The sequence below is a fragment of the Salvelinus sp. IW2-2015 genome, linkage group LG35 (genome assembly GCF_002910315.2).
Source record: "Salvelinus sp. IW2-2015 linkage group LG35, ASM291031v2, whole genome shotgun sequence".
Classification (NCBI taxonomy): Eukaryota; Metazoa; Chordata; class Actinopteri; order Salmoniformes; family Salmonidae; genus Salvelinus; species Salvelinus sp. IW2-2015.
The window spans coordinates 8173495-8201400 of NC_036874.1; the positions used below are offsets into that span (position 1 = coordinate 8173495).

General features: G+C 42.6%; 3 protein-coding genes and 1 pseudogene across 10 annotated transcripts in view; 1 reads left to right on the forward strand and 3 right to left on the reverse strand.

Moving 5' to 3' along the window:
* The window catches only part of mef2d (myocyte enhancer factor 2d), a 73766-nt gene extending 59460 nt beyond the window's left edge, over positions 1-14306 (forward strand). For 4 of the 8 annotated variants that reach the window (XM_023980009.2, XM_023980012.2, XM_023980011.2 and 1 more), the window contains 5 exons: positions 287-398; positions 756-945; positions 2136-2204; positions 4465-4515; positions 7433-14306. In XM_023980009.2, the coding sequence (XP_023835777.1) occupies positions 287-398; positions 756-945; positions 2136-2204; positions 4465-4515; positions 7433-7856 (846 nt within the window). In that variant the 3' untranslated portion in view covers positions 7857-14306. The remainder of the gene's footprint in view (positions 1-286; positions 399-755; positions 946-2135; positions 2205-4464; positions 4516-7432) is intronic. The other 4 variants (XM_023980015.2, XM_070437372.1, XM_023980016.2 and 1 more) reach the window with 2 other exon arrangements.
* LOC139023688 (nestin-like) lies at positions 14305-16827 on the reverse strand (annotated as a pseudogene).
* Positions 16828-18461: 1634 nt separating this feature from the next.
* On the reverse strand, positions 18462-20284 carry LOC139023708 (nestin-like). The gene has a single exon (XM_070437373.1). It carries the CDS (start codon positions 20085-20087, stop codon positions 18816-18818), a length of 1272 nt encoding a protein of 423 aa, XP_070293474.1. The 5' UTR covers positions 20088-20284; the 3' UTR covers positions 18462-18815.
* A 517-nt stretch (positions 20285-20801) lies between these two features.
* Positions 20802-27609, reverse strand: LOC111958855 (nestin-like). The gene is made up of 4 exons (XM_023980161.2): positions 26586-27609; positions 25569-25693; positions 22224-22297; positions 20802-21552 (listed from the first exon to the last, which is right to left on the reverse strand). The coding sequence occupies exons 1-4, from the start codon at positions 27399-27401 to the stop codon at positions 20888-20890; spliced, it is 1680 nt and encodes a 559-aa protein (XP_023835929.1). The 5' UTR covers positions 27402-27609; the 3' UTR covers positions 20802-20887.
* Between the last annotated feature and the right edge of the window lie 297 nt (positions 27610-27906).

Below are 27906 nucleotides of genomic sequence, written 5' to 3' on the forward strand. Positions count from 1 at the left end.
GCCCGATGCATGCCTCTCAATCAATCCGCATGATTCTCCATTTGAGTGGAACACTTCCTGACACCTCCACCAACTGTTCGTTCACGTGGCCGTGAATGTTGGTGTTTCCGTGTCATAGAGAAGTCATGAACCGTACAGGCCAGGATGTTCCCACCTTCGTTTCTATTTGATACTGTTAGCGAATATCATGGTACTGCGTGGGCACAAACCTTTTGGTTTAAAATAAGTCTTTACTTCCTGCGTCCTGATGTTCAAGCGTCTTTCCTGTGTCCTCTGTCTTCCCCAGAATGCTCAGCGGTTAGGCGGTTCTCAAGGGAACCTGTCCACACCAGTGGTTTCTGTGGCGACGCCCAGTCTCCTAGCCCCCTTCTCCGCCATGCAGACGGCCTACAACACTGGTGAGGAAAAGGGTACTCGCTGCTCACGGGCAAAGCTTGCAGAATATGGGAATTGGACAGACACTGTATGTCTGTAGTATGTCTTAAAGCAAGTGTATTAGGACCAGTGGATGATAGAAACACAAGGGTGAATACTTTTGATTAGTTTATTTAGTTATTCTCTTTTTGTCAGTCTGCTCTGTAATTACCCAAATTGGCAAAGGCAGAAAAGAACACAATTTACCACTGTAAGTGAATCCTATGCATATTCACTTTGATCAATGTGTGAGTATTTCTCTCTCTCTCCCTCTCTCCCTCTCTTCCCCTCCCTCCCCCTTCCTCCCTCTCATCCCCTCCCTCCCCCTTCCTCCATCTCAGAGTACCAGCTGACAAGTGCAGATCTCACAGCGCTCCAGACATTCACGCCATCAGGGCTGCTGCCTAGCAACATGTCCACCTGGCAACAGCAACCAGCAGTATCCCAGCAGCAGCAACAACAGCAGCAGCAACAACAACAACAGCAGCAACAACAACAACAGATCAGCTTGGCGTCACTCAGTAATTTGGTGTAAGTACACTTCCCCAGTCACCCTATTGTATAAGTGTAGCTAGCTGCACCCTAAACCAGTGGTATTCAAAGTCGGGGTCGCGACCCCTAGTGGGCCCCCCATATTTAAAAAAATTATAATACAATTAAGAGTACAGATTAGTGTATGGAACATTATACAAAAACAATTATTAAGTAAATGTATTTATTGGTTTCTTTTCATTTTAATAAGAGCAGAAAATGCAATTCATTGAAGGTTGTGTCATTCGATTTTAACATTGTGTCGTTAGATATGGGTTGGGATGGGGGAGATTCATGGGGGGAAAAATGGGGTCACCAGAAATTAATGCTGAAAAAATTGGGTCCCCGCTGAAAAAGTTTGAATACCCCTGCCCTAAACCGATATCTGCGTTGCTCTCCATTCATGAGTGTCAGTTAAAGGGAATTAACCCAAAACTTTCCCCATACTATGTGACCAATCATTGAGTAGTAACTTCTCACCCATGCCATACAGACTATCCCTCTGTACTTACCTGTTCTATAGCCCATAGACCCTTAAACACACATGCACTTACTGTCTGCACAAAATTTCATCAGCAAGTCTGACTTACTAAAGCCGTGCATCATTGGCATTTGACATGAAATGAAGCATTTTTCCTCGATAGCAGCATAGCATGGTTGCTAGCTACAATAAAGACCCAAACTGTGAACACCTCAGACCGTCACTGGTATCCACTTGCTATAGTATAGTATGCATCAGAGGAGGCTGGTGACAGGAGCTATAGGAGGACAGACTCATTGTAATGGCTGGAATGGAATATATCAAACATATGGAAACCACATGTTTGTCTCCGTTCCATTAATTCCATTCTAGCCATTACAATGAGCCGTCCTCCTATAACTCCTCCCACCAACCACCTCTGGTATGCATGTACCTCCACTTTCAGTTTGAGGATGTCTGAGAGGCTGACCTAAACTGCCTCTCCCTTAATTAACATCTCCCCACGTGGATCCAAGAGCGCTTTAGGTTTAGGTGTGCATTGACCACCTGCTGTAGGCTAATGCTAGCTAGTGATCCTCATTAGCCGTCAGCTTTGTCTCGTTACTAGCATTGTTAGAGCTAAATGCAGGTTTCTGTGATTGTGGCGGCTAGGCTAGCCGCGGGGTAGCTGTATGTAACCGCCTGTTTGTTCTCCCCCTCTTGTCCACAGCATGTGGGGCGCAGAGAAACAGAACGGGGAGATGGCTAACTGCATCTCCAATTTCGCTGCTAACCTGAGGTGAACGAATTAGCATCTAGCGCTACATGTGTGGTTATCGCCATGCATTTACTGTCTGTCGTATCAAATTAAGTTTGTGCGGCTCTCAGGTTGGGTACAACTCATAAGAACATAATGAAGGTATAACAGTTTAGATTTCATGTAACTTACACTGTAAAACATTATTTATTTATTMCCCCCCCATTTTTTCTCCCCAATTTCATGATATCCAATTGGTAGTTAGTCTTGTCCTATCGCTGCAACTCCCGTACGGACTCGGGAGAGGCGAAGGTTGAGAACCATGCGTCCTCTGAAACACAACGCGCCAAGCCACACTGCTTCTTTACACACTGCTTGATAAACCCGGAAGCCAGCCGCACCAATGTGTCGCAGGAAACACCATACACCTGGCGACCGTGTCAGCGTGCATGCGCCCGGCCCGCCACAGGAGTCGCTAGAGCGCGATGGGACAAGGACATTCCAGCCGGCCAAACCCACCCCTAACCTGGACGACGCTGGGCCAATTGTACGCCGCCTCATGGGTCTCCCGGTCGCGGCCGGCTGCGACACAGCCATGTATCGAACCCGGATCTGCGTCTTTCCTCTTTCTTTTATATCTTGTTTCTGAGGCTTTGATTGTTGGAACCAAAGAGAGAAATATGGCAGCCGCCCAAAGCTGTGTGCGTCAGTCTCACAGGACAGCATTGACACAACCCAAGAATGAGTAGTGTAGTCCTCCTTTTCTGTCTTGAAGCACAGGTCTATTAATCTCTCTCACCTGGATGGCCTGACAGTAAGATCAATAGTCAAGATTTCACCCATCCATACTTCATATAGATCAGTGAAACTGCTGCTTCAAAGTAAGGCACTTGATCAAACCGTTCTCATTTTGCCCTGAAGAGCACGTTCCTCCCACGATTTGTTCTCTCACACAAGCGTTTGATTACATAGGCTATACGTACAGTCCCACTGTTTTTGTTATTTATTCCCTTGCACGGTAGCCGCAGTGAGCAGACACTTCCAATCAAAGGTGATTGACGGGTTTTCACTGCAAGCCTCGCGTTCCCTGTCAGCCCTGGTTACTCGCCGTGGGAAGCGAGGAGGAAATGATTTCTGCTGGGTTTTTTCTCCCCTTCCTTCTCTTGCACTGAGTGGCCAATCATTCCAGAGCCTCCTGTAAAGACTCACTGCAACTAGCGTGCACCTGTTGACTAGCACACCAATCTAAATGTTAATGCTGTGTCAAGGGCATCCCACTAGCCTTCCCACGGTGACTTGTTTATTGAATCGTTTTCCACACGTCAATTGCTGCCTTCAGCCTTGCAGGATGTGTTGGTCTCTGTGTTTGAGGAACCCAGCTGATGCATTCAGGAGAGAAAGGGTCTGAGTTGAGGAGGTTTAAGGGGTTTTGGAGAAATGGTTCCTGTTTAGGAAATCTGTCTGTCTGTCTGTCTCTCTGTCTCTCTGTCTCTCTGTCTCTCTGTCTCTCTGTCTCTCTGTCTCTGTCTCTGTCTCTGTCTCTGTCTCTGTCTCTGTGTCAAGGACATGTCCTTTTGCATTGGAGAAATGGTGCACACACACAACTCGCTACCTCAGTATGTTGCTATCTGTCTATCACTATTAACTCACTCTGTCTGTGTCTCTTCCTTTCAATATTGCTCTCTGTCTGTCTGTCACTCTGTCACTCTCTCACTCTCTCACTCTGTGTTTCTGTCTCTCTCCCTATATCTCTATCTCTCTGTCTCCAGCTGTTTTGTTCAGGGAAAGGTTTACCTTTATGTGTCTACCTTACGCATGTTTTACAATGTACACAGTAATGAATAGTTGTTTGTGTACACACTGCTGATTTGTGTGCTGTGCACATAATATCCTGTTTAGTTCAGAGAAAGCTCCTTTCTCCTCAAGGAATAGTTGTTTGTTTGCACAGGCGACAGGATAGGGAATAATTGTATCAACACATCCACTCCAGCTTGATTACTCTACATTGCAGGAAAGGGAAAAATAATAGAATCAATAAAATAACATTTATTTAGGGACTACATTGATATCTTGGTCAATAAATTCAAAATGATGAGTCTATAATTACATTTTATTTAGTAAATGAATACCCAATGTTTGACTAAGTTTGAATGTAGAGTGATTTAGTCATGTTTATAATAAGTATTTTCTATCTCTGCCAAGTTTTTGGGCTGTCTGTTATGTACATTAATGGAGAGCAGGTTTCTGAATCACCCTCCGTGTGTTAGTTTCTCAAACTTTCTTTTTTACCCTCCCTTTACAGCATGGCCTCTCAATCAAACTTGCTATTTGGCAGGGAAGAGGGTCTCTGCTGGTACTGTATATCTCATCAGTCAGAGGAGGCTGGTGGGATGAGCTATAGGAGGATGGGCTCATTGTAATGGGTGTAATGGAATAKATGGAACTGAGTCTAACATGTGGTTTCCAAATGTTTGACGTGTTTGATACCGTTCCATTTATTCCATTCCAGCCATTACAATGAGKCCATCTTCCCATAGCTCCTCCCACCAGCCTCTTCTATCTTCAGTGTATAACTAGCCACACAGCATGGCACTGTTTCCCAAACCTGGTCTTTGAGGACCCCCATGCATGCTGGTTTTCATTTAAAACCAGATCCAATAATTATTCAACAGAAGCTACTGGTAATAATCATCCATGAAACTCACTATCAACTCAGTTTAAGCTCATTTATTGAGAGATTGGTTTAATGTGAAAACTGTGCACACAATGGTCCTTCTGGACCAGGTTTTGGGAAATGGCGCTATACTGTACTGTACTGTAACCGTGTGCTTCTGACTGCGCTAGCTGTGTTAGCGCTCTGAGCTAGCCTGAAGAGCGGGCCTTCATCACTGTCACCAGCCTGCTGACTCTGACCGTATTATTCTCCATAGCAACAGGACCCTTGTGGCACTATAATCCATCAACCTGTACAAGTCCATAATGCCGGGCTTACACTTGATAAAATGGCACATAGAGGCAGAGTAACACAGTCGAGGGTTTAGGGAGTGAGTGTGCACATGAGCGAGAGTATGTGTGTGTGTTGTATGGTAAAGAATCACGTTCTTGCATCTTTTATTCTGCAATTGTGAATATATAAAATAATATGAAGTACACTAGCTTAAAGGCCCAGTGCAGTCAAAAACATGATTTACCTGTGCGTTATGTACAGTGAGCAAAAAAAGTATTTGGACAGTGATTTATTTTGTTTGTTGTTTTGGCTCTTTACTTCAGCACTTTGGATTTGAAATGAGACAATGACAAAATGCAGACTGTCAGCTTTAATTTGAGGGCATTTTCATCCATATCTGGTGAACCGTTTAGAATTATATTTCATATATTTCATCCATATCTGGTGAACCGTTTACTATTAACTCACTCTGTCTGTGTCTCTTCCTTTCAATATCACTCTCTGTCTGTCACTCTGTCACTCTGTCACTTATGTGTATTAAAGAAGTTAAAAGTTTGGTATTTGGTCCCATATTCCTAGCACGCAATGATTACATCATTGTTTTTATTGTTTCACCTTATTTTGTAACCAATCATTTTGGAGTCACTTTTATTCTAAATAAGAATAGAATACGTTCCTAAACACTTCAACATTAATGGGGATGCTACCATGATTAGGGTTAATTCTGAATGAATTGTGAATAATGATCACTGAGAAAGTTAGACACACAAATATCATACCCCGCGAAGAATGCTAACCTCCCCTGTTATTCTAATGGTGAGAGGTTAGCATGTCTTGGGGATCTAATATTTGTAACTTTCTCACTCATAATTATTCACGATTCATTCAGGACTATCCGTAATCATGATAGCCTTCACATGAATGTAGGAGTGTTTAGAAATATATTCTATTCTTATTTGTGCCAATACTTTTGGTCCCCTAAAATGGGGGGACAAAAAGTTCTGTAATTTCTAAACGGTTCACCCGATATGGATGAAAATACGCTCAAATCAAAGCTTGACAGTTTAAACTCATAGTATAATTTCAAGTCTAAAGTGCTGGACTACAGAGCCAAAACAACACAAAATGAGTCACTGTCCCAATACTTTCGGAGCTCACCGTATATTTCCACACTGAGGATGGAATAAAACTGTGAAAAGGCCCTTTTAGTGTAAGAGCTCTTTGAAAATACTTTTGGGAAAAAATGGCTGCCTGTTTTTGTGGGATGGAGTTTTTGCCTGCCTGGTGAATATCTTTTTTATTGGTCTATTCACTAATTTACCGCCTGGTGACGTCCAAACCTCTTTGCCAATAACAGCTAGTTTTCAGTTTTCCACTCCACACTCATGAGAAATTGCTCTTTGCTAAGAAGCAATGTTTGTTTCTTTTTGACTATTTTAATTGAAAACAATCCCAGTAAGGTATTTAATTGTTAGCCAGAAAGTATTTGATATTGAGATGAAAACGGCTGCGTTGGACCTTTTTTGAAGGGTGATCTGATTTAAGGGTGAAGTGATTCAAGTGAGTTGGCTTTTCCAATCGAGGGGAGTGGTGTGGGAGAGAGGGGGAGGGTGCTGAGGGCTGTGTGAATTTACAGATGGGACTTGTTGGCGGGGTGTGAAGTTGGAGATGTCTGGGTACAATTGCATGAGTTACTAAATGCTAAAGATAAGTGACTGTGGACACATGGCACAAGGCATGGGAGTGGTCTTTCGGAATCCAGAGTCCGTCTGCATGGCTTGTGGACCCTGCACTTCCGTGTGGCCTTTTCATCCAGTCTGTTTGCGTCTCTGTTCGTGTGTCTAACCTCAACCTATAGTCGCTTTTAAAAGCTACGTCATGACACAGTGTTCCCTAAAACATTTAGCAGTGAAACATTACCTGTCCTTAGCAATTAGCGAAAACATGAGCTGTATGAACAGTAGGGTGGAACACAGAGCACGGCACATAGAATTGAAGACCTACGCAGTTCATAGAAGGGACACTTACATTCTTTCTCTCTGCAAGGTTCTGTTTGTTTTTCCGCTACTCAATTTGCTGACACATTTGTCATCTAGGATCCCCCCCCCCCTCAACCTAGTGTGTGGAGATGTTGACTCTATGTTCCATCAGCGCTTACTACACTGTGTGCTGGTTAGCAGGTCCCTCTCTGGGCTCCTGTATTTAAAGTGATGTTCATGGTGATGTTGATATGTGTGTTTGTAAGTAGTGTTGCAGTTACCCTGGCTGACCAGCAGATGTCAGCACACGTCTCACCATTTCTCTCTTTTCTCGGTCCCTCCAGGCCGGTGGGCCACTTACCTCAGGGCACCATGCTGACGATTAACACCAACCCCAACATCAGCATCAAGTCGGAGCCCGTGTCACCCAACCGCGACCGCAGCACCCCGTGCTCCACAGCTGGGGGTGCCGGAGGAGGGGGCCTAGTGACCATCACAGGGGCCCCTATGTCAGGCCAGTACCCAGGGGCCCTGCGCCTGGAGCCGTCCACCCTGCAGGGCCGCTCGCCCGTCGGCAGCCTGAGCAGCAACGGCAGCTCCTACGAGGGTGACCGGGACGATGGGGCCCAAGGACGGGCCCAGGACTTCCACCACCAGGGAGGGGCCTCCTCGGCCATGGGGCTCCTGAGGCCCTCGTCCACTCAGGAGCAGCAGGAGCAGGAGGGGGCCAACGTGAAAAGAATGAGACTGGACACCTGGGTCACATAGATGTGTAGAACAAGAGAGTGAAGGGAAGAGATGCCCCATCCCCCACCCTTTTACCGTATGTACAGTAAATGCTGACCTCACACACATGCCTCCACCACACACAAACACACACACATGCACCGGACACACCCATTTGCGCATGCTCTTACACTCTTGCACACACTCTTTCTCTCACAAATGTATGCGTTGACACACAAGCTACATACTGTTTTACACTATATTGTACTAAACACACACACACACTTTCACACAAACACCCTCTATAGGGGCAGAGTCACCGAACCAGGGATTACATGTCAACATAGTGTGTTGGACAAGATTAGGATTGGAATGAATGAGTTCTCTTTTGTTCAAGCTGGCTCGGTCTCCTTTTCGTTTTGAAGGGAGAGAGAGCAGCTAGAAAACTGACTGATTATTGACTGACTAATGGCTTTGCTGGGTTTTCTGTTTACCCTCTACATCACATAATACACACCTGGTATCCTCCTGTCTTTTATCCACAGTAGGTCTCTAGTCCAGCTGCACTGCTCTGTTGAGAAACAGTAGAACAACCAAAATGAATCCACTTCTTTGTATCTGCCCAGTGGCACTGTTATATCCAGCTTTTGGTGTTTTTGTAAAGAGTATGAGATTGGTGAATGAGATTTTAACTGTTTTTTAAAAATATATATTACGTCCTCTCTCTGTCTGACTGTTGTCCATCAACCATCTTTAAATTTCTATTAACATTTCTGTTTTAGATTTGAGAACCCAAAATTCACTGAGTCAAACTGATTAGCTATCCATTTTAGAAGACAGGATTTACTCTTCTAAAGTGGATGATCCTTGTTTTGTTTAGTTTTAGCCAGGTATTTAATCAGAACCATGCAAATAGCTGTTTAATCTGAAACATCGATACCTTATCTAGGTCAAATACTGTTTTATCAGGGAAGGGCTGCCCTAGCTCTATGACACATGCTACAGATACCTACCGATCAACTTCAGATGCTGCGTGTGTTTCCTGTTCTGTGATATTTATTTCAAATGCTCTTTTTGTGTTTTTTTTTACTACCTTCTTGACTTTTCAATTTTCCCCACGCTCAAATCCATCCACACTCACACACAAAAAATGTTGTTGTTAAACAATGCCTGTGTTTCAGAAGGCTCTGAATAGGAGATGTAAACTGGGAGAAAAAGTGAAGAACTGTGTATATAAGCAATTTGTTCTGTTTCCTTCTGTATGGCTTTTGTATAGCAGGGACATTGTTTTTTGAGGGTAACATATAGAGCATATAAATATATATTTAAACAGCAGCGATAGCAGATCTTGAGAGTAAGTGATGAACTGCATACGATGCAGAGAAAACGATAGACGACAGGGATTGTATATAGATATATATGTTCACATATGTTCAGCAGGATATCCCTAAAAGCTAATGTGTTGATTCTCAGTGGATCTGTCTTTCTATTTATGTGTGTGTACATAGGTGTACTAGGTTGCAAAGCCAAGTGAGGGTGCTAGAGGGACAGAAAAGGAAGTAGCAGTGGATTGGACTGTTTGAGTGAGCAGTGGTTAGTACTCTGACGGAGCGCACTTTAACCTCTTCCTCCCCCCAAGCCCCCAAAATGCCCCCTCTCTTTAAAAGCCAGGTGTCCTCCAGAAAGGGATAGTCATGTCTGCATGTCCTCAGGCACGTCAAACTCATTCAACACACACACAAACACATTTACACACATTAGCCAGACAAGTATCCCCTGTGCTTTCTGTTAGAGGAGAGTTCCCTGGCCACATTAATTAATTACAGTATTTCACTCATTGAACCGTGGTGTGAACTCGACCGCTCCCTACCAGTGACTTAAGACAAGTCCATCTCACGCTCATTTGACCCCTGCCACTATCAATTTTCTGCCAAAACGCCTCATTGCTCCACACACTCAAACACCATATTCGCATATACTCTGCACTCTGTCCAGAACAGGTTCAAATGACCTCCCATTGGCTCTTTATCGTTTTATATCGTTGTAGTTGTTGCCGTAGGGATTGTGCAGCCTGACTCGTCAGGAGTCTAGACGATCGTCTAGAGGCGGATGGCAGAGAGAGAGAGAGAGAGAGAGATCACGACTGCCGGCATGTTCGCACACCCTTGGACTGTAAGACTGTTGTGTCCTAAGCTTTGAACAAAACATTGACCCTGATGTTCGTTTTTTTTCATAAAAATGGTAGCTATGTCTTGAATAGTGCCACACGCCATGAAGCAATGTTTCATAACTAGACTAAATGGTGACTAGTGGAAGCAGACTATGGGGAGATGGTTGGTTAGTACTCTGGACGTTGGCCAATTGAGGTGTTGCATAAAGCCCTGACATTATCTCAGAACAACACTAAGGGTCACTGTAATCACAAATGAAAAGACAATCGTCATGACAATAGTTAACCTGCGCCCCCATATTCCCCATGTATAATGAATGATGTTTAGAGAATCTCACTTTCCAGTGTTAATTTGTGCTGGTGACAGTTCTATTGTCTGTTTTTATTATAATTGTTCTATGATAATTGCTATTATTACTGTTAATATTATCATTATTGTGACCATCGATGGTAATTGTAATGATGATATAGAAAAGGCAATTTTATTTTTTGCGGTTTTGTGTAGGTTAGGAATCTTGTTTTATTTGAATTTTATTTTATTATATATAAATATATTTTTGTTTTGTTTTCATTTTTCATTTTGTTTTTTCTTCAAAGGGTGTACTAAAATTGCACGATTTATGACGTAAAACAAAACCGCTGTTGTAATATTAGTACATGTGAGATCATGAAAGGTGGTAAACAAGTTTAATATAATAACCAGTTCAATGCTGCAATTTTTTGTCAAATGTACAAAACTTAGTCTACAGATAGTAAAGTGAGGACAAGACACATTTAATTTATTTCTGACCAGACACAAAGATGTCAATGCATGGGCGTAACACAAAAAAAGAATGAATCATATTATAGGAAATACATATGAAATGTAATATCAATAAGAATATACATCACACAGAAATAAAATAGAAATTGAAGAAAAAAGTACTATTATAGCTAATATATTGTGTTCGGCTAGTCTGCTTTTTGTTGTAAACAAAATTACGTTTTTTTGTTGTTTTTGGAGAATGATATACAATTTGTGTATATTTTCATAAATAAAGTATGCACTGATGTTATTACAAATTCTATACTGCTTTTACAAAAAAAGTGTTTGTTATTGTACCAAAGTATCCATTTGTCCCTTCTTACCCTCCCCTTTTTGCTTATGTTTTATCGTATTTTATATATTAAATAGACAAGTTGACCTACAAGGGGGTTTGGTTTGTTATTATGATTTACATTAGTATGTGCATTTGTGTTGTTCACCATCAAAACATTTGATCATTTATCAATACAAACTTGTTTTCTGAAAAAAGTTTTCTGAAACGTGATTTATCAGCTATGTTTGGTAAGTGACAAAAAATATGGGACTGTTGAGAGAGTAGTTTATAAATTGCCAGAGATCTGTGACGTGGAATGATGTATTTTCACCATAAGATGTCATCACATGTGCTGGTAATGCTTTGGGCATCATTATCACGTGTTCAGATCTACTGAATTATTTTAAGCCGAAACCTAAACCAAATTTGTTCTGTTTTTTCTTAGTTTTACGAAATGGAAATGTTTCTAGAAATCATTTATTATATCAAATCACATTTAAAGCATTCAATTTTTCGCAAGCGAAGCGATAAACTGACTTAAACTGCATGTTATGTGAGACACTACGCCACGGTATTTCAATGACATAACTAAGATTAATACAAATAAAACTAATGTTGATATAAAATCCCTCTGTTTCTAAATCATAACTGTCATGGGAGGAAAAGAGCAAGCCAAATGAACTTGGAAGGAGAGACTTGGAAGAGTTCTAATGGAGAAATATTGTATTGAGGCGTCTATTCACTGCATGCTAACTTTTCCACTGACATAATCTCTACTTATTTAAAGAAGTGCAAGATTTCAGTTTCTAAATGCATCATTGGACATTTAAATTGCACAGTAAACAAATACTTAATAAATAAGACCCTGTTGAGTCCCAATTTTGTGAATGAGAGAGATGAAGTAATGAGACAAGAGGATTGGAGCGATGTGGTGGGGGTGTATTTCCCCCTCCTCCAGACAGTTGACCATAGTGGCAGCTGGAAGTGGCAGCTGTTCTGTCCTGTGTAGCCCATGAGCACATGTCTCAGACACACTCTTCTGTCTCCAGTGGCAATGGCCAACTAATAATCATGTATAATCCAGACCACTCAGTCTGTGGCAGTATACCTCGCAGGTTAGCGTTTTTTGTCATGAATCTTATTCTGGATGCAGCTCTGCAGAGTGGTCACTAGCTGGCGCAGCCACAAAGTAATACAATCTGATTTGAAACCTAACCTTAACCACACTGCTAACCCTAATGCCTAACCTTAAATGAAGACCAAAATTATCATTGTTGTTTTCATCAATTATTACAATTTAGCCAATTTTGACTTTGCAGCTGGCCTAAGGGGAAATCACTCAGTTCTGCCTCCAGGACAAGACTCATGACAATAAACGGCAACCTGCGTATATATCATCCTTTTATCACTATTTACGGAGAGCAAGCTACGTTGTGTGTTTGTGTGTGTGTGTGTGTGTGTGTGTGTCACGTGGCCAGGGATGAGCCAGGGTGTGGCTCCACTATTGCAATCAAGGTCATTGGCTGGACGTGTGTGATTATTTCTGTTACACTGTTGCTGATTGCCATACATGACCTTATCTCATCATAAGGGGACCTTTTATGTGAGAATGATTCACACATTCTATGGAGCAGCTGATGTGGTTGTGAGATAGCAGCTGGAGCCAAACCCTGTCAGAAGCGGCTCTGTCTAAAGTGCTTTGTCATTTGTTTGTCCTTGGTAAGTGGCACTTGTCCTTAGTGATGTATTCATACAATTATTTGAGTCTAATAGAACGAGTACATACTGTATATGCATCAGGTTGCACTGATTTAAATATATTTTTCTACTCTGTTTACAACATGGCACGTCTAACATTTCTCTTCCTTATAGCCCATTGTTTGCAAGGGGTGGGCCAGTTGAACATTTAGAACAGAGAAAAGGAAGACCAGCTAAGGAGCCACCCCTTCCTCCGTCTGATTTTACAGGTCTTCCATCACATGGAGTAAATCAACAGAAAGGGAATAATGGATGACAGATGGTTGTTGAAGGAGAGCAAACACACTCCCTATAGAGAGCTGGTATAGTTTTACATCCCTCCTGTGTCAAATTCACACACACACCAGCCCTGCAGCTGAGCCCCTCCCCCCATGTTAGCCAGAATGGCCCAGCTGAAATGGAGCCTCTGGTCGCAGCCGGACATAGTGACCAAGCACTTTCAGCCTCTTGCATCAGATATGGTCATCCTGGCTGTTTGTCAGGAAACTATTCTTCTATTAATAGCACTGGGCATGTGTTCCTGGGATAGACATAGCTTGTCCATCCACAACATCTCTTTATATAATTATTGTTATTTCATATACTGTAGATCATCTTGTGCCTATATAACCTAGTTAGTTTATTCTTATTCCCCGAACTGAATATATAAAGTTGTATTGTCATAGCTAGTTATAAGGCTGACTAGGAGCCATAGACGTTAGAGAATAAGAGCATGCCAGACAGCTGCCGTAATGCCATTCCAGCACCCAGCCTTTCTCTCTGTGAATGGCTGTGGTTCCCCCCTTTATTCAATCAGTCATTGCACAGATTTGGGCAGTGAGCAGGCAACCGGCAGCTAAAATAGCCAACATTGTTCTGAAAACTGACTCATGAATGACAAAAAAGGGGGAAAGGAGGCGGGAAGAGGAGGAGGTGAGGTCATCCATTGTTCCTTGTTGCCTATTTTATCCCTCGGTCTTCCCATGGGATGGTTGTTTGTTATGGAGGGCCCAGTGCGGCTTTGTTAGCTAGCCTGCTTTTGAGGTCAGTAAAGCTGGGATGGTGCCAAATCTCACCTCCCACACCGCCCCTGGGTCTCACTCACTTTAATGTAATACACAGAGGAAACGGATAGATGCTGAGGGAGAAGCCAGCTGTTTTCTTGGCCTGGTCTAAGGGTATACTTTCCTCTGAGCTTCATCCAGATTTCAACAGACACTGGATAATTAATCTCAGAACCCGTTGTGCGCTGGTCTTTCCTCTATCAGAAGAGACTACTGGATAATAGACCGTCATTGTAGAATAACTGATTGTTTCTTAACTGACTTGTCTAGTTAAATAAAACAATAAAATGGACCGTAGTGTGTTTATTTGTTTATATTTCTGTTTTTCTCCCTTCAATTTTCAAAAGCTTTTTGTAAATATTTCAATGTAGAGTAATATCAAACATGCATCATGAAATAAGTCATACACAGTTCTTAAGCAAAAATAAAATTATAAAACATATTTGTCAATTTGTTTTATTTTTCCATGTATGTTCTACAGAGAGAACACTAGCCAAAAAACAACACAAGTTTATTTTGCCGTAATCGTGAACAAAGCATAACTAATATGGTACCATGTTTCATTGTATGTTAGTTATACGTTGTGACACTGTATTGTGAAACGCTTTAATAAAATGAAGGCAAACTGTTCTTCTAGGATTTCAAACCATGCACTGCTGAACATCTAGACAAATGGCTACCCAGACTATTCACATTGCCGCCCCCCCTCTCCACACCACTGCCACTCTCTGTTGTCATCTATGCACAATCCCTTTAATTAACTCTACCTACATGTACATACTACCTCAACCGGTGCCCCCGCACATTGACTCTGTACCGGCACCCCCTTGTATATATTGATATTTTTTACTGCTCCTCTTTAATTACTTGTTACTTTTATCTCTTATTCTTATCCGTATTTTTTTTAAACAGGCACTGTCGGTTAGGGCTCGTAAGTAAGCATTTCACTGTAAGGTCTACCACCTGTTGTATTCGGCGCAGGTGACTAATGCATTTTGATTTGCTGCTTGTAGTGTGTGAGTTGAAATATCAAATTATAATCATAAATAACACTATTCAATGGAGTAAGTCAAGGGGTATGAATACTTTCTGAAGGCACTGTATATATCAACTGGAGTCCTTATCAAACGGACTTAAGATGTTAAGATAAAAGTTGCTACTAGAAAAAACAAGGTCTTGTGCAGTGAAATACCTTGGTTCTCACTTTTGCTCGAATTGATTTCCTTCAATCAGTGCAATCAAATCAACTATCAATTAATGGCACTTCAGAATGCTTTGACTTTCAAATGTCCTTTCTTTGGTTTTTAATTAAGTTACTTTTGTTCTTCAAAGGGGGGGTGGCAAAAAAAAAAAAAATGCTATTCAAACATCAATTTGTAAAACTTACAAGAAATGGCCCTCAATGTCTTGAAATGGAGTAGGTACACTGGTGGTTAGTGTCAGCAGGGTGGCACCAAAGCACAACTTTGGTTTTTGAAAACAGCATAAATATTTGACGGTCTGTGCTATCTCGCATCCTTGGGACGTCCCTACCCCATTGAAGTTGACATTTTAAATTGTGTAGGTAAGGATTATGGTTATAGTTAGGGTTTAGGTTAGGGACATCCCAAGGATCCCGGAGAGCACTGAATTGTCATGACATTCTGTGACATAGTACATTCATGTTTGGATGAAATTATCTTTTCATTTACTTTCCACTGTGAGGATCAATGTGAATCAATGCTCAAATTCAAAAGCCTGTAAAATGTAAATAGTTTTACACTCTCAGTAACACTTGTTACTTCTACTTTACTCCTTATAGAAACCATGCTGAAATTGTTCCTATTCTTCCCCAGATGACCAGGAGTCTCCCTCATCTTCAGAACCTTCAGAAGTAACATTCACACCCTCTACCACATCTCTACAAACCAGCTGCTTCACCTGTGAGGGCATCTGTTTGTCCTCTTCTTCAAGGGTGGATGCTTTAGGTGTGTCACTGTCCATCTTTGTGTTCCAATTAGTTGCCTGTGGATTCTCCAAATCCACCCAGGTTAGGTTGTTAGCCAAGGCTAGGTTCTGATTGGGTAGCTCGGTCACATGGTCATATGGCTCATCCAGTTGATAGGGGGCTCCTGTCTCCAGATTGGAACCCCAGAAGTTGTTGTGTACACCAGAGCTGAGGAAGCTGTGGAGGTCCCGGCCTTCGCTGTCAGTTTTGGATGATCTCTCGGAGTCTCTCTTGTGACCTGCAAAAGGATCTCCAGATTCTAGGTGTTTGTTTGGACTTTCTAAGACTTCCCATTCATCTGTCTGAAGACATTCATTACTTGCCTGATAGCTAGTGACCTCCTCTGCAGAATGTTCAATAAGAGGATTGCAATCCTCATAGTGAGAGACCGCCACATCTAACAAGTCTTCCTGATCTGCAGTTAGATTTGCTTTGGTGACAGGTTGCAAATACTGGCTTGCATTTGGCGACTCATCATCTGTGCTGTTGGACTCTTCTATATCCAAGTTGTTCATGTTGGTTTGACTCTCAGGCCTGCTGTTTAAACTGCTGTAGATAGAATGGCTTTCAGTGAAGTCTGCATGAGTCAGCATAGAAAGGTTCTGGTCATTTCCTGTCCTTCTATTTTGTCTGGTACAGCTTCAGTTCCCAGTCCCCCACTGAATACCTTACCTTGAGCCAAATATTCTTCTTTGGATATTTCTCCTGAACTTTCTCTAAGAGATGTGTGTTCAGATGTCATTAGAATCCTAGAGTGCACCGAATACATAACCTCTGAGGAAATACACTCTTGCTCAGACTGATTCAGTTTCTCTCCGCCTGAAGGTATATGCTCTTGCTAGACTGATTCAGTTTTTCTCCGCCTGAAGGTATATGCTCTTGCTCAGACTGATTCAGTTTCTCTCCGCCTGAAGGTATATACTTGGGATCGGATTGATTCATTTCTCTCTGTCTGAGGGTATATGTTCTTGCTCATATAGATTCAGTTTGTATTCGCCTGAAGTTATATACTCTGGCTCGTATTGATTCAGTTTCTCGCTGCCTAAAGGTATATTCTGTTGCTCATACTGATTCAGTTTCTCTCCGCCTGAAGGTGTATACTCGGGCTCGATGGATTCATTTTTTCTCCGTCTGAGGGTATGTGTTCTTGCGCATATAGATTCAGTTTCTCTCCGCCTGAAGTTATGTACTCTGGCTCGGATTGATTCAGTTTCTCTCCGCCTGAAGGTATATACTCGGCTCAGATTGATTCATTTCTCCTCTGTCTGAGGGTATATGTTCTTGCTCACATATATCCAGTGTCTCTCCGCTCTGAGGGTATATTCTCTTGCTCGGATTGATTCAGTTTCTCTCGCCTGAGGGTATATTCTTTGCTCGGATTGATTCAGTTTCTCTCCGCCTGAGGGTATATTCTCTTGCTCGGATTGATTCAGTTTCTCTCCGCCTGAGGGTATATCTCTTGCTCGGATTGATTCAGTTTCTCTCCGCCTGAGGGTATATTCTCTTGCTCGGATTGATTCAGTTTCTCTCCGCCTGAGGGTATATTCTCTTGCTCGGATTGATTCAGTTTCTCTCCGCCTGAGGATATTCTCTTGCTCGGATTGATTCAGTTTCTCTCCGCCTGAGGGTATATTCTCTTGCTCGATTGATTCAGTTTCTCTCGCCTGAGGGTATATTCTTGCTCGGATTGATTCAGTTTCTCTCCGCCTGAGGGTATATTCTCTTGCTCGGATGATTCAGTTTCTCTCCGCCTGAGGGTATATTCTCTTGCTCGGATTGATTCAGTTTCTCTCCGCCTGAGGGTATATTCTCTTGCCGGATTGATTCAGTTTCTCTCCGCCTGAGGGTATATTCTCTTGCTCGGATTGATTCAGTTTCTCTCCGCCTGAAGGTATTACTCTGACTCGGATTGATTCATTTTCTCTCCGTCTGTTGGTATGTGTTCTTGTGCATTTACGTTCAGTTTCTCTCCACCTGAAATTATATACTGTTGTTCAGATTGATTAATTTTCTCTCCACCTAAAGGTATATTCTCTTGCTCAGATTGATTCAGTTTCTCCGTCTGTTGGTATGTGTTCTTGTGCATTTCGTTCAGTTTCTCTCCACCTGAAATTATATACTGTTGTTCAGATTGATTAATTTTCTCTCACCTAAAGGTATATTCTCTTGCTCAGATTGATTCAGTTTCTCTCCGTTTGAAGTTATATGCTCTGGCTCGAATGTGATACATTTTTTCTCTGTCTGAGGGTATATGTTCTTGCTCACATATATCTAGTTTCTCCCACCTAAAATTATATACTCTGGCTCGGATTGATTCAGTTTCTCTTCGCTTGAAGGAACATTTTCTTGTTCAGATTGATTCCGTTTCTCTTCGCCTGAAGGTAAATTTTCTTGCTCGGATTGATTAGTTTCTCTTCGCTTGAAATTATATACTCTTGTTCAGATTGATTATTCTCTCTCCACCTAAAGGTATATTTTCTTGCTCAGATTGATTCAGTTTCTCTCCGTTTGAAGGTATATGCTCTGGCTCGAATTGATACATTTTCTCTCTGTCTGAGGGTATATGTTCTTGCTCACATATATCCAGTGTCTCTCCGCCTGAAGTTATATCCTCTGCCTCGGATTGATTCAGTTTCTCTCCGCCTGAGGGTATATTTTCTTGCTCAGATTGATTCAGTTTCTCTCTCCTGAGGGTATATTCTCTTGCTCAGATTGATTCAGTTTCTCTCCTCCTGAAGGTATATTCTCTTGCTCAAGATTGATTCAGTTTCTCTCCTCCTGAAGGTATATTCTCTTGTTCAGATTGATTCAGTTTCTCTCCGTCTGATGGAATGTGTTCTTGCACATATACATTCAGTTTCTCTCTGTTTGAAGGTATATGCTCTGAATCGGTTTGATTCAGTTCTCTCTCACCTAAAGGTATATTTTCTTGCTCAGATTGATTCAGTTTCTCTCCGTTTGAAGTTATATGCTCTGGCTCGATTGATACATTTTTTCTCTGTCTGAGGGTATATGTTCTTGCTCACATATATCTAGTTTCTCCCCCACTGAAATTATATACTCTGGCTCGGATTGATTCAGTTTCTCTCCGTCTGAAGGTATATTCTCTTGTTCAGATTGATTCAGTTTCTCTCCGTCTGATGGAATGTGTTCTTGCACATATACATTCAGTTTCTCTCTGTTTGAAGGTATATGCTCTGAATCGGTTTGATTCAGTTTCTCTCCGCCTGATGGTATATGCTCTTGCTCAGATTGATTCAGTCTCTCTGAGTGTATCTGCTCTACCTCCTCACTGTATAATATGTCTTGTGTCTGGGCAAGTTCAGTGTGAGACTCAATTTGAAGACTCAGTACTGACTCGCTCTCAATCATCTGCCCAGTAAAGTGTTCACTGTAACTGGATATAGATAAATTCTCTAGCTCTTGCTCCACCAATCTATCAATTCTTTCTTCATTATAGTCCTCATCAGAGCACACCATGGAGTACTCTCCAGGTTCTGTAAGTTCCTCATAAGATTGCTCCTCTTCTGCCTCCTGAATCAACTGATCTACAGCATTCTCCTCATCGTTCTCCTGTGTAGCATGCTCCTTTGTTTGGCTAGCATCCATGTCCTCTTGGTGAGTGGAGCCCATGTTACTTTCCTGATCTATGACGTCTCCTTCTGACTCTTCATACAGATACTCCATGGTGTCAAACTGTTTGGACTTGCCTTCGCCACAGGTGTCTGTTCCTGTCTGGCAAACCTCCCTGTCCTCTTCACCATCACTGGAGTCACTTTCGCCCATGTGTGAAGCCTGAGTGTTGACATCCGTCTCGTCACTCTTGTAACGGATCAGGGGGTGTGTATCGGCTAGTGTGTTGTCCTGAGCATAGCTGTCGCCTTCTAGCTCAGCCCTCCATGAAACAGAATTATTTTGACAGTAGTTTGCCTCATCGTGATCCTCTTTGTCATTGTCGGATATATTCAGTTTCTCTCTGCCTGAAGGTATTTGCTCTTGCTCAAATTGATTCAGTTTCTCTACATTTGAAGGTATATACTCTTGATCAGACCGATTGGGTTGGGTTTCTCTGTTATTCCACGTCTCTTCCTCTTTCACATGATCCTTTCCTTCTTTCCAATCATCCATTCTTTCTCCAATTCTATTCTCTTCATTGTAACCTCCCACTCTATCCCATTCATCCTTTACATCCCCATTGGGGTTCAGTGCATGTTGTTCCTCACGTCTGTTAGACATATCATTTTCATCATCCCCTTTTGTGAAATGTATGTCACCTTCCTCCACTCTTTCAACATGGTGAAATACCTCTTCTGACCAGTGAGAAGCTTGAGCAGATTCATATGAGATAATTTCTCTTGGTTGAACTTATCGATTCTTTCTGTCATGTCATTTTCCTTATTGAATCCTCCCACTCTTTCACAATCATCCTTACCATACCCATAGGGTGCAATTCATCTTCCAATTGATCTTCATCTTTGTTAGACATATCATTTTCACCATCCTCTTTTGTGAGATTAATAATACTCTTTGGTTGAACTCGCCGATTCTTTCTGTCATATCATTTTCCTTATTGAATCCTCCCGATCTTTCACAATCATCCTTACCATACCCATAGGCGTGCCATTCATCTTCCAATTGCTCCTCATGTTTGTTAGACATATCATTTTCATCCTCGTTTGGGAGATAATAACATCTTCCTCCAGTCTTTTAACATGGCAAAATGCCTCTTCTAAACCGTGGGAGGCTTGAGTAGATTCATATGACATATTGTCCTCTTGGTTAACTCTATTGGCTTGTTGTAACCGTGGGAGGCTTGAGTAGATTCATATGACATACTGTCCTCTTGGTTGAACTCTATTGGCTTGTTGTAACTTTTCCCCGCCCCATACTCAAATGCTTGTTCTAGCACTGATTTAGTTTCAGATTCCAAGCCTTCATTTCCCGCCCATTCAGCATCTTTCTTTGCTGTTTCAAGATCTCTTTCCTCCGATGCATTCATGGGACCGTAAGGCATATCTAGTAGAGGTTCCTCTTTTTCAAAAGACGTTTTTCAAAAAAGGTACATCATTATCATCATTCGCTGAGAAAGCAGAATGTGCCCCTGTCACCGAACCTGCTCTCTCATAGCTCACTGAAGGGCTGTAGAGCTCTTGAGCATCAGTGCTGAACACAGTTGGCATACTGAAGCAGGTCTCAACCTGGTGACTCATGACAGATTCCAGAACGGGTTTCTCTTCAGCAAACCAGGTTCTGACTATGTTCTGATCCTCTTTCTCCTTTTCCATATCCCACATGTATTGTTCCTTATGGTCAGATCCAAGCAAAGATATAACATCAGCTCCTGCCTCTTCAGTGGGAGGTGAGAGAGGCTCAGCATAGTTGACTTCTTTATGGATATCTTGGGGTCTGAAGTGGTCGACTGAAATTCCGTCCTGTGGTACTTTGGGGTAAGGCGTTGAACAACTTACCTGGTGGTTGGACCCTACGCTAAAGTCAATATGCTCTTCTTCTGTCTTTCGACAACTCTCAGGTGTTTTGTTCAGGGTTACCCGATTCTGAGTCCAGATTGGTGATGCGGACATCATTGTTACATTGGATTGTGGGCTTGCTCTATGGATGGTAGAGATGGGCCTGATCATGTGACTGGTAGCCAGCTGTGTCTGGAACCTTTGTTTAACCCCTCGAGAGCTGGGCATTCCATCTGTGAATGACATAGGAAGATTATTGAATAGGTACACCATACATAATGGTACTGGGTAGGCCACAGGCCAGGGACTATCGTAGATAGACATCAATAAGGTTGAAATGAACCCCCACACTGACAATAATCTTAACAATACCAGGAAACATTCACCAATGCTTTGATTGCTTTTTGTCTTACAATCTCTGTCTATTCCAAAATGTCTTCAGTTTTATCTTAGGTTGACAGAGATCTCGAAACCCCATCTCAAAGGCAATATTAGGATACATGTTCTCCTGAACAGAGGTTAGACAGTAATGGAGAGATATTGATCATGACTTCCTTCCCCTCCAGTCTGAATTACCGGAAAGCTAAGCCATATGGCTCAATGACCTTTGGGGACTCTAGGTAGCTTGCGTTACAGAGCACAAAGCGCCTAGCTCAGCCCCCTAACCAACCCACCCCATCCCCCACTTGTTTTGGTCTAATGTGAATATATACACGGTACAATACAGAGTCAGGACTTGCCCACCTTAAGTATGAGGAAGATGCCTTTTGGTTTACAGTAAAATTATATAGTAACAGGAGTACATGTCATGTAGGTGTTGGCTTTGACACCTATCAATATCATGTTGTACTACAACACAGTCACTGATCTAGCTGGTTGATTCCTGTATGAAGTGATCCTTTACCAGAGATGTAGGTACTCCTTAGCTGATTTGTTGAAGAGAAATCCCCCTTCAGACTTTCATTGTCCAGTAAAGCTCTGAAGGAAAAGAGCAGACACAGACAAACGAGAGAAGGATTCATAAAGGGAAAGTGATGTAATATATTTTTTTGCAACACTATCTAGAAAATCTTATGTCCTGGTTAGAAGCAGCTTGAATACTAATGTGACGAATAACCAAAATAATTTTTACTTTGGCCACACTAGGGGGTATTCTGAAATGATGTGTCATAGGCTGGGGTGAGAGGAGCGAAGTGGGAGGGCTTTTGTTGCCAACATGAGATCTGTTGTTATGGAAATGTGGGGACGACATTGTCATTGACGAACCATCTGCTGTGCATACCACTGCCATCAAATCCCCCTCTCACATACTCACAGCCTAAAATACAGGCATGCACGCCCTGACATTCTGATTAGCCCAAGCAGAACTAATACCATTTGTATTCACAGATGTGGACCATGCCCATTCCAACACACATTCAAACCAGCATCTCTAATGAAACAATACTTAGAAATACTTATAAACTGGTGCACATGAATATCCCAATATGATCCCAGAATTACATTCCAAGTGTTGCTCAATGTGTTCTATTGCGCGTTGGGATGTACTGTATAGGTGCCGATAATATGAATTTGATGCATTTAACAAATCTCTTTGAGACTTGCTCTCTGCTTCTCCCCCTGCTTCTTGTTCCTGTTCCTCTAGACTCCCATAGCTCATACGTTGGTCATTCCCTGCTGATACCTTGGGGTCACTATGGAGGGGGAAGAGATCAAGGGAAAGAGAAAGGCCCATATAAAGTTACCCTGCTCAAGACAGCTGAGACGGGCCTTTTCAAGGGGATGACCTTTGGGCCAGACGGCTGAGCCCTATTGGACAACAGGCCTTGGACATCTACATATTGTTCCACATTCTCACAGGGGGAGGGGTGATGGGGCTCAGTCTGAACTTCCAGTTGAAAAGCCATCTTTGAATGTGATAAATGGGGCTAATAACATGGGGCTAATAATGATGGCTTTCTCACAAATCGGTAGAAAAGTAAAAAAAAAAAAAAAAGAACATGTTTGGAAAAGAACTATTGGAAAAGAAGAGGAAGATAGTAGTGAAGATGGGATGATTGCGACATTTGCCTTAATTTGCATATTCTGATCGACAGGCTTTTTTGCAGACATCAAACATACGTGGGCTTGGTGTCGCTTTTTCAGCTGTTGCCGCCTTCATCAGAGCATGTTCAAACCAACTTGAGGTGACACCTTTATTTGAACCTTCCCACGCCTCGCTTACATAAAAAAATGACACTACCTCTTATCACCTTTGGCTGTGTGCCAATAGTCTTTCATGGCTTCCTCGCCTTGTCTCCTTTCCCTCTACAGTTGATAAGTAAAATAACTGGATGGATGGCCATCAACATACTTTCATCTGTCATGGTCTATCCGATCAGTGGTTGTGAAGATAAACATACAAGGAAAACAAGTTAGTTAAGACTGACGTCCAACTTGAGATCCTTGTATACAAGTAATGTTTTCAAGCAAAGCTCCAATTGACATCAATGCATGATTTACTAGTTACCCTTTAGCATTTGGCCCAAAATGTCTATAGTTTCGTGCTAAAGATATGATGAGAGAGGTACTGTAGCTTCTGATATACAGTCGTATGAAAAAGTTTGGGCACCCCTGACAATTTCCATGATTTCCATTTATAAATAATTGGGTGTTTGGATCAGCAATTTCATTTTGATCTATCAAATAACTGATGGACACAGTAATATTTCAYTAGTGAAATGAGGTTTATTGGATTAACAGAAAATGTGCAATATGCATCAAAACAAAATTAGACAGGTGCATAAYTTTGGGRACCCCAARAGAAAAATCACATCAATATTTAGTAGAGCCTKCTTTTGCTAAAATAACAGCCTCTAGACGCTTCCCATAGCCTCTAATGAGTTTCTGGATGAAGGTATTTTGGACCATTCCTCCTTACAAAACATCTCCAGTTCAGTTAGGTTTGATGGTTGCCGAGCATGGACAGCCCGCTTCAAAATGGACAGCCCGCTTCAAATCATCCAACAGATTCTCAATGATATTCAGGTCTGGGGACTGGGATGGCCAGTCCAGAACATTGTACTTGTTCCTCTGCATAAATGCCCGGGTAGATTTTGATCAGTGTTTTGGGTCGTTGTCTTGTTGAAATATCCAGCGCCGGCGTAACTTCAACTTTGTGACTGATTCTTCAACATTCTTCCCAAGAATCTGCTGATATTGAGTGGAATCCATGCGACCCTCAACTTTAACAAGATTCCCAGTACCGGCACTGGCCACACAGCCCCACAGCATGATGGAACCCCCACCAAATTTTACTGTGGGTAACAAGTGTTTTTCTTGGAACGCTGTGTTCTTTTGCATCCCTTGTTATGACCAAATAACTCAATCTTTGTTTCATCAGTCCACAGCACCTTATTCCAAAATGAAGCTGGCTTGTCCAAATGTGCGTTTGCATACCTCAAGCGACTCTGTTTGTGGCTTGTGTGCAGAAAAGGCTTCTTCCGCATCACTCTCCCATACAGCTTCTCCTTGTGCAAAGTGCGCTGAATTGTTGAACGATGCACAGTGACACCATCTGCAGCAAGATGATGTTGTAGGTCTTTGGAGGTGGTCTGTCGGCTGTTTTTGACCGTTCTCACCATCCTTCGCCTTTGCCTCTCCGATATTTTACTTGGCCTGCCACTTCTGGCCTTAACAAGAACTGTGCCTGTGGTCTTCCATTTCCTCACTATGTTCCTCACAGTGGACACTGACAGCTTAAATCTCTGCGATAGCTTTTTGTAGCTTTCCTCTAAACCATAATGTTGAACAATCTTTGTTTTCAGGTCATTTGAGAGTTGTTTTGAGGCCCCCATGTTGCCACTCTTCAGAGGAGAGTCAAAGAGAACAACTTGCAATTGGCCACCTTAAATACCTTTTCTCATGATTGGATGCACTTGTCTATGAAGTTCAAGGCTTAATGAGCTCACCAAACCAATTGTGTGTTAATCAGTGCTAAGTAGTTACAGGTATTCAAATCAACAGAATGACAAGGGTGCCCACATTTTTGCATAGCCTATTTTTCACATCTGATTTAATTTCATACAACTTAATATTGCTACACTAAAAATCTTTGTCTGGACAATACCCCAGTACTCAGCTTTTATTAGAAAATGAATGGCATGCCACTGTGATCATTTTCTGTGACGACAGAGTCAATTATTATGCAGCCTCAGAGAGGTGCCCAAACTTTTTCATACGACTGTATGTACTGTGACATGTACCGTACCTGTATGTGGCCACCTCCATGCCTAGAGACATCTTCAGCTGCAGCAGACCCCTACTTTCTGTCAGGAGAGTGTCAATCTGATTTCCCAGCGCCCCCTTCTCCATCTCCAACACGTCCAGATGGGCCTGTGGAACAGGAAAAGGGAAGAGAATTGATTGGAAATGGCATTGATGTTATCCAACCATAGCACATGAACAGGTATTGAAGGCACCGAATTATGGTTCCTGGTCCCATGGCAAGAGCTTATGCCCAGCATAGAACATAGAATGTTCAATGTTGTGTTCCCTGCATCTTATGGTTGGGCCCCAGTGTGGATTTTTGACCTTTCTGGATAAATGATGACCTGGAACTAATTCCCAGAGCCCCAGCCTATGCCAGTCCATCATGCTGTTTCTGTCCAAACATTTCATTAGCATTTCAAATGAAAGGGAGCACAATATAAGCCTTCTCAGAGATACTGTGTTGGTATGTTTCTACGTCATAGATATCAGACTCATTTGGACAAAAACACCTTGTTTTAATAAAATTACCATATTGTTCCTGTTTTTATTTTCGGCCATGTCCATTTGAAAAACATTCTGCTATGACTGACATTTGAAACGTTTTGTTTTGCTCTGGTTTGCTCAACTGGAAGCAGCTTTAGCTGTCTTGATTAACTGGCAAGATACACAACAAGCACATTGTAATTTGTCTTTGGACTGAAATCATTAGAAGGTCCTAAATCCCAGACAGCAGTCACATTCAGACAACACACTCAAGACGTTTTAAACAATGCATGATTATTAAAGCCTCACTCGATATGGAATTTAATAGTATGGTTAGGACTCTCACTTTTATGGCTTCAGTCTCAGTTCAGGTGAACAGAAGTTCTAAATAATCTAATTGATACTGTTTTATGATTGAATTGGCAAATGACACTGTTAACAAAGTTACCTATGAGATATTGACATGAATAAACCCACACCCATAAATACGCCCACACCAAAGACCAGGGTCGGCTACTTTAACTGTTCTTACCTGCAGGTTTTGTATCTCTTGCCTCTGCCTGTCTCTTTGTTTGGCCACACTCCTCTCCAGACACTGCCTTCTATCCTGGGCTGATTGCAGCTCATTCTCCAGGGCCTGAAGTTTCAGCTGGCTCTCAATCTTCTCCTGGCCCACCTGAGCCAACCGGGTTCTGGCCTGGTTTAGAGACTCGTCCAGGCTGTCCACCTGGCCCTGAAACACCATGGCTGCCTCATGCCACGCCCTGACAGCCATCTGGGAGTACTCCTCACCCAGCTCCTGGAGGCTGGGCAGCTGGGTTCCCGTTTGGGGTGGAGGGGGTGGCAGTGCAGGTCTGACATGGGTTAGTGTAGCCTGGAAGCCGGCAACATCTTCCTGGTGGGTTTGTATCTGGAACTGGATTTGTTTCTCTAGCTGGCTCACCTTCTCTCTTAACCAGATCTGAGCCCTCCTCTCCTCCTCCATCTGCTTCCTGCTGTCTGCCAGCTTCTTCTTCACCTCCCCATGGGCGTCTGCCTCCCACTGTCTCTGCAGCCCCAGGACTTGGAGCTCTTCACCCAGGCTCCCTAGCTCCAGCTCCACCTGATCCTTCTTCCTCCAGGCTTCCTCTACCTCTTGCCTGGCCAGGCTCAGCTTGTCCTCCAGGCCCATCCGCCCCCCCTGGCCGCTGCCCCTCAGGGCCTGGATCTCCTGGCATAGTAGCTTGTTCTCCTCCTCCAGCAGCCTCACTCGGCCCAGGTAGGTCTCCAGGCGTTGGTTGAGGTTCAGCATCTGGAGCTTGTCGTCGGTTCGGTGGCTGTGGTTGTGTCGGAGGCGGTGGAGCTCCATGTCAGAGAGAGAGGACAGATAGTAATGCTGGTTGAGTAATTCAAATTTTTTAAAGTAAGTATTCCCTACCCTGGAGCGAGATGGTTCTGGCAATGTGTGTGAGGTGCTGATTCGGTCTCTCTCTCTCTCTCTCTCTCTCTCTCTCTCCAAGCCTGTGTGTGATGGTCAGAATCTGCTGTGAGGCTGCTTGCATCCTGGAGTGTGACCGCTGGTGAGATACTCTCCTTTCATACTGGAATTAATGCAGGGGGAGGGCAGAGGGGAAGAAAGGGGAGGAGGGATGGAGAGGAGGGAAGAGAGGGAGGTGGGAGTGAGCGGTGATGTCATTTGGGGGTTAACTCTAGCACTGCTGCGTGTCTTTTTCTTATTCACTGGGAGAAATTCACATTTTGAATGAATGATTTCTGTTATCTCTCTACAAGTACATATTCAGTTGTTATTTATGAAATTATGTATTTCTTTACACCAGTTTTTTTGGGGGATAAAAAAACAAATTGTGTGTAAT

Excerpts from the sequence above, each read along its gene's own strand:
- LOC139023708 (XM_070437373.1), bottom strand. The coding sequence starts at position 20,087 with ATGTCTAACAGACGTGAGGAACAACATGCACTGAACCCCAATGGGGAT.
- LOC111958855 (XM_023980161.2), bottom strand. The coding sequence starts at position 27,401 with ATGGAGCTCCACCGCCTCCGACACAACCACAGCCACCGAACCGACGAC. Across the intron at positions 22,298-25,568 it reads ATGGAGGTGGCCACATACAG|AGCTTTACTGGACAATGAAA; the intron begins GTACGGTACATG and ends CTTTTCCTTCAG. Across the intron at positions 21,553-22,223 it reads AAGGAGTACCTACATCTCTG|ATGGAATGCCCAGCTCTCGA; the intron begins GTAAAGGATCAC and ends TGTCATTCACAG.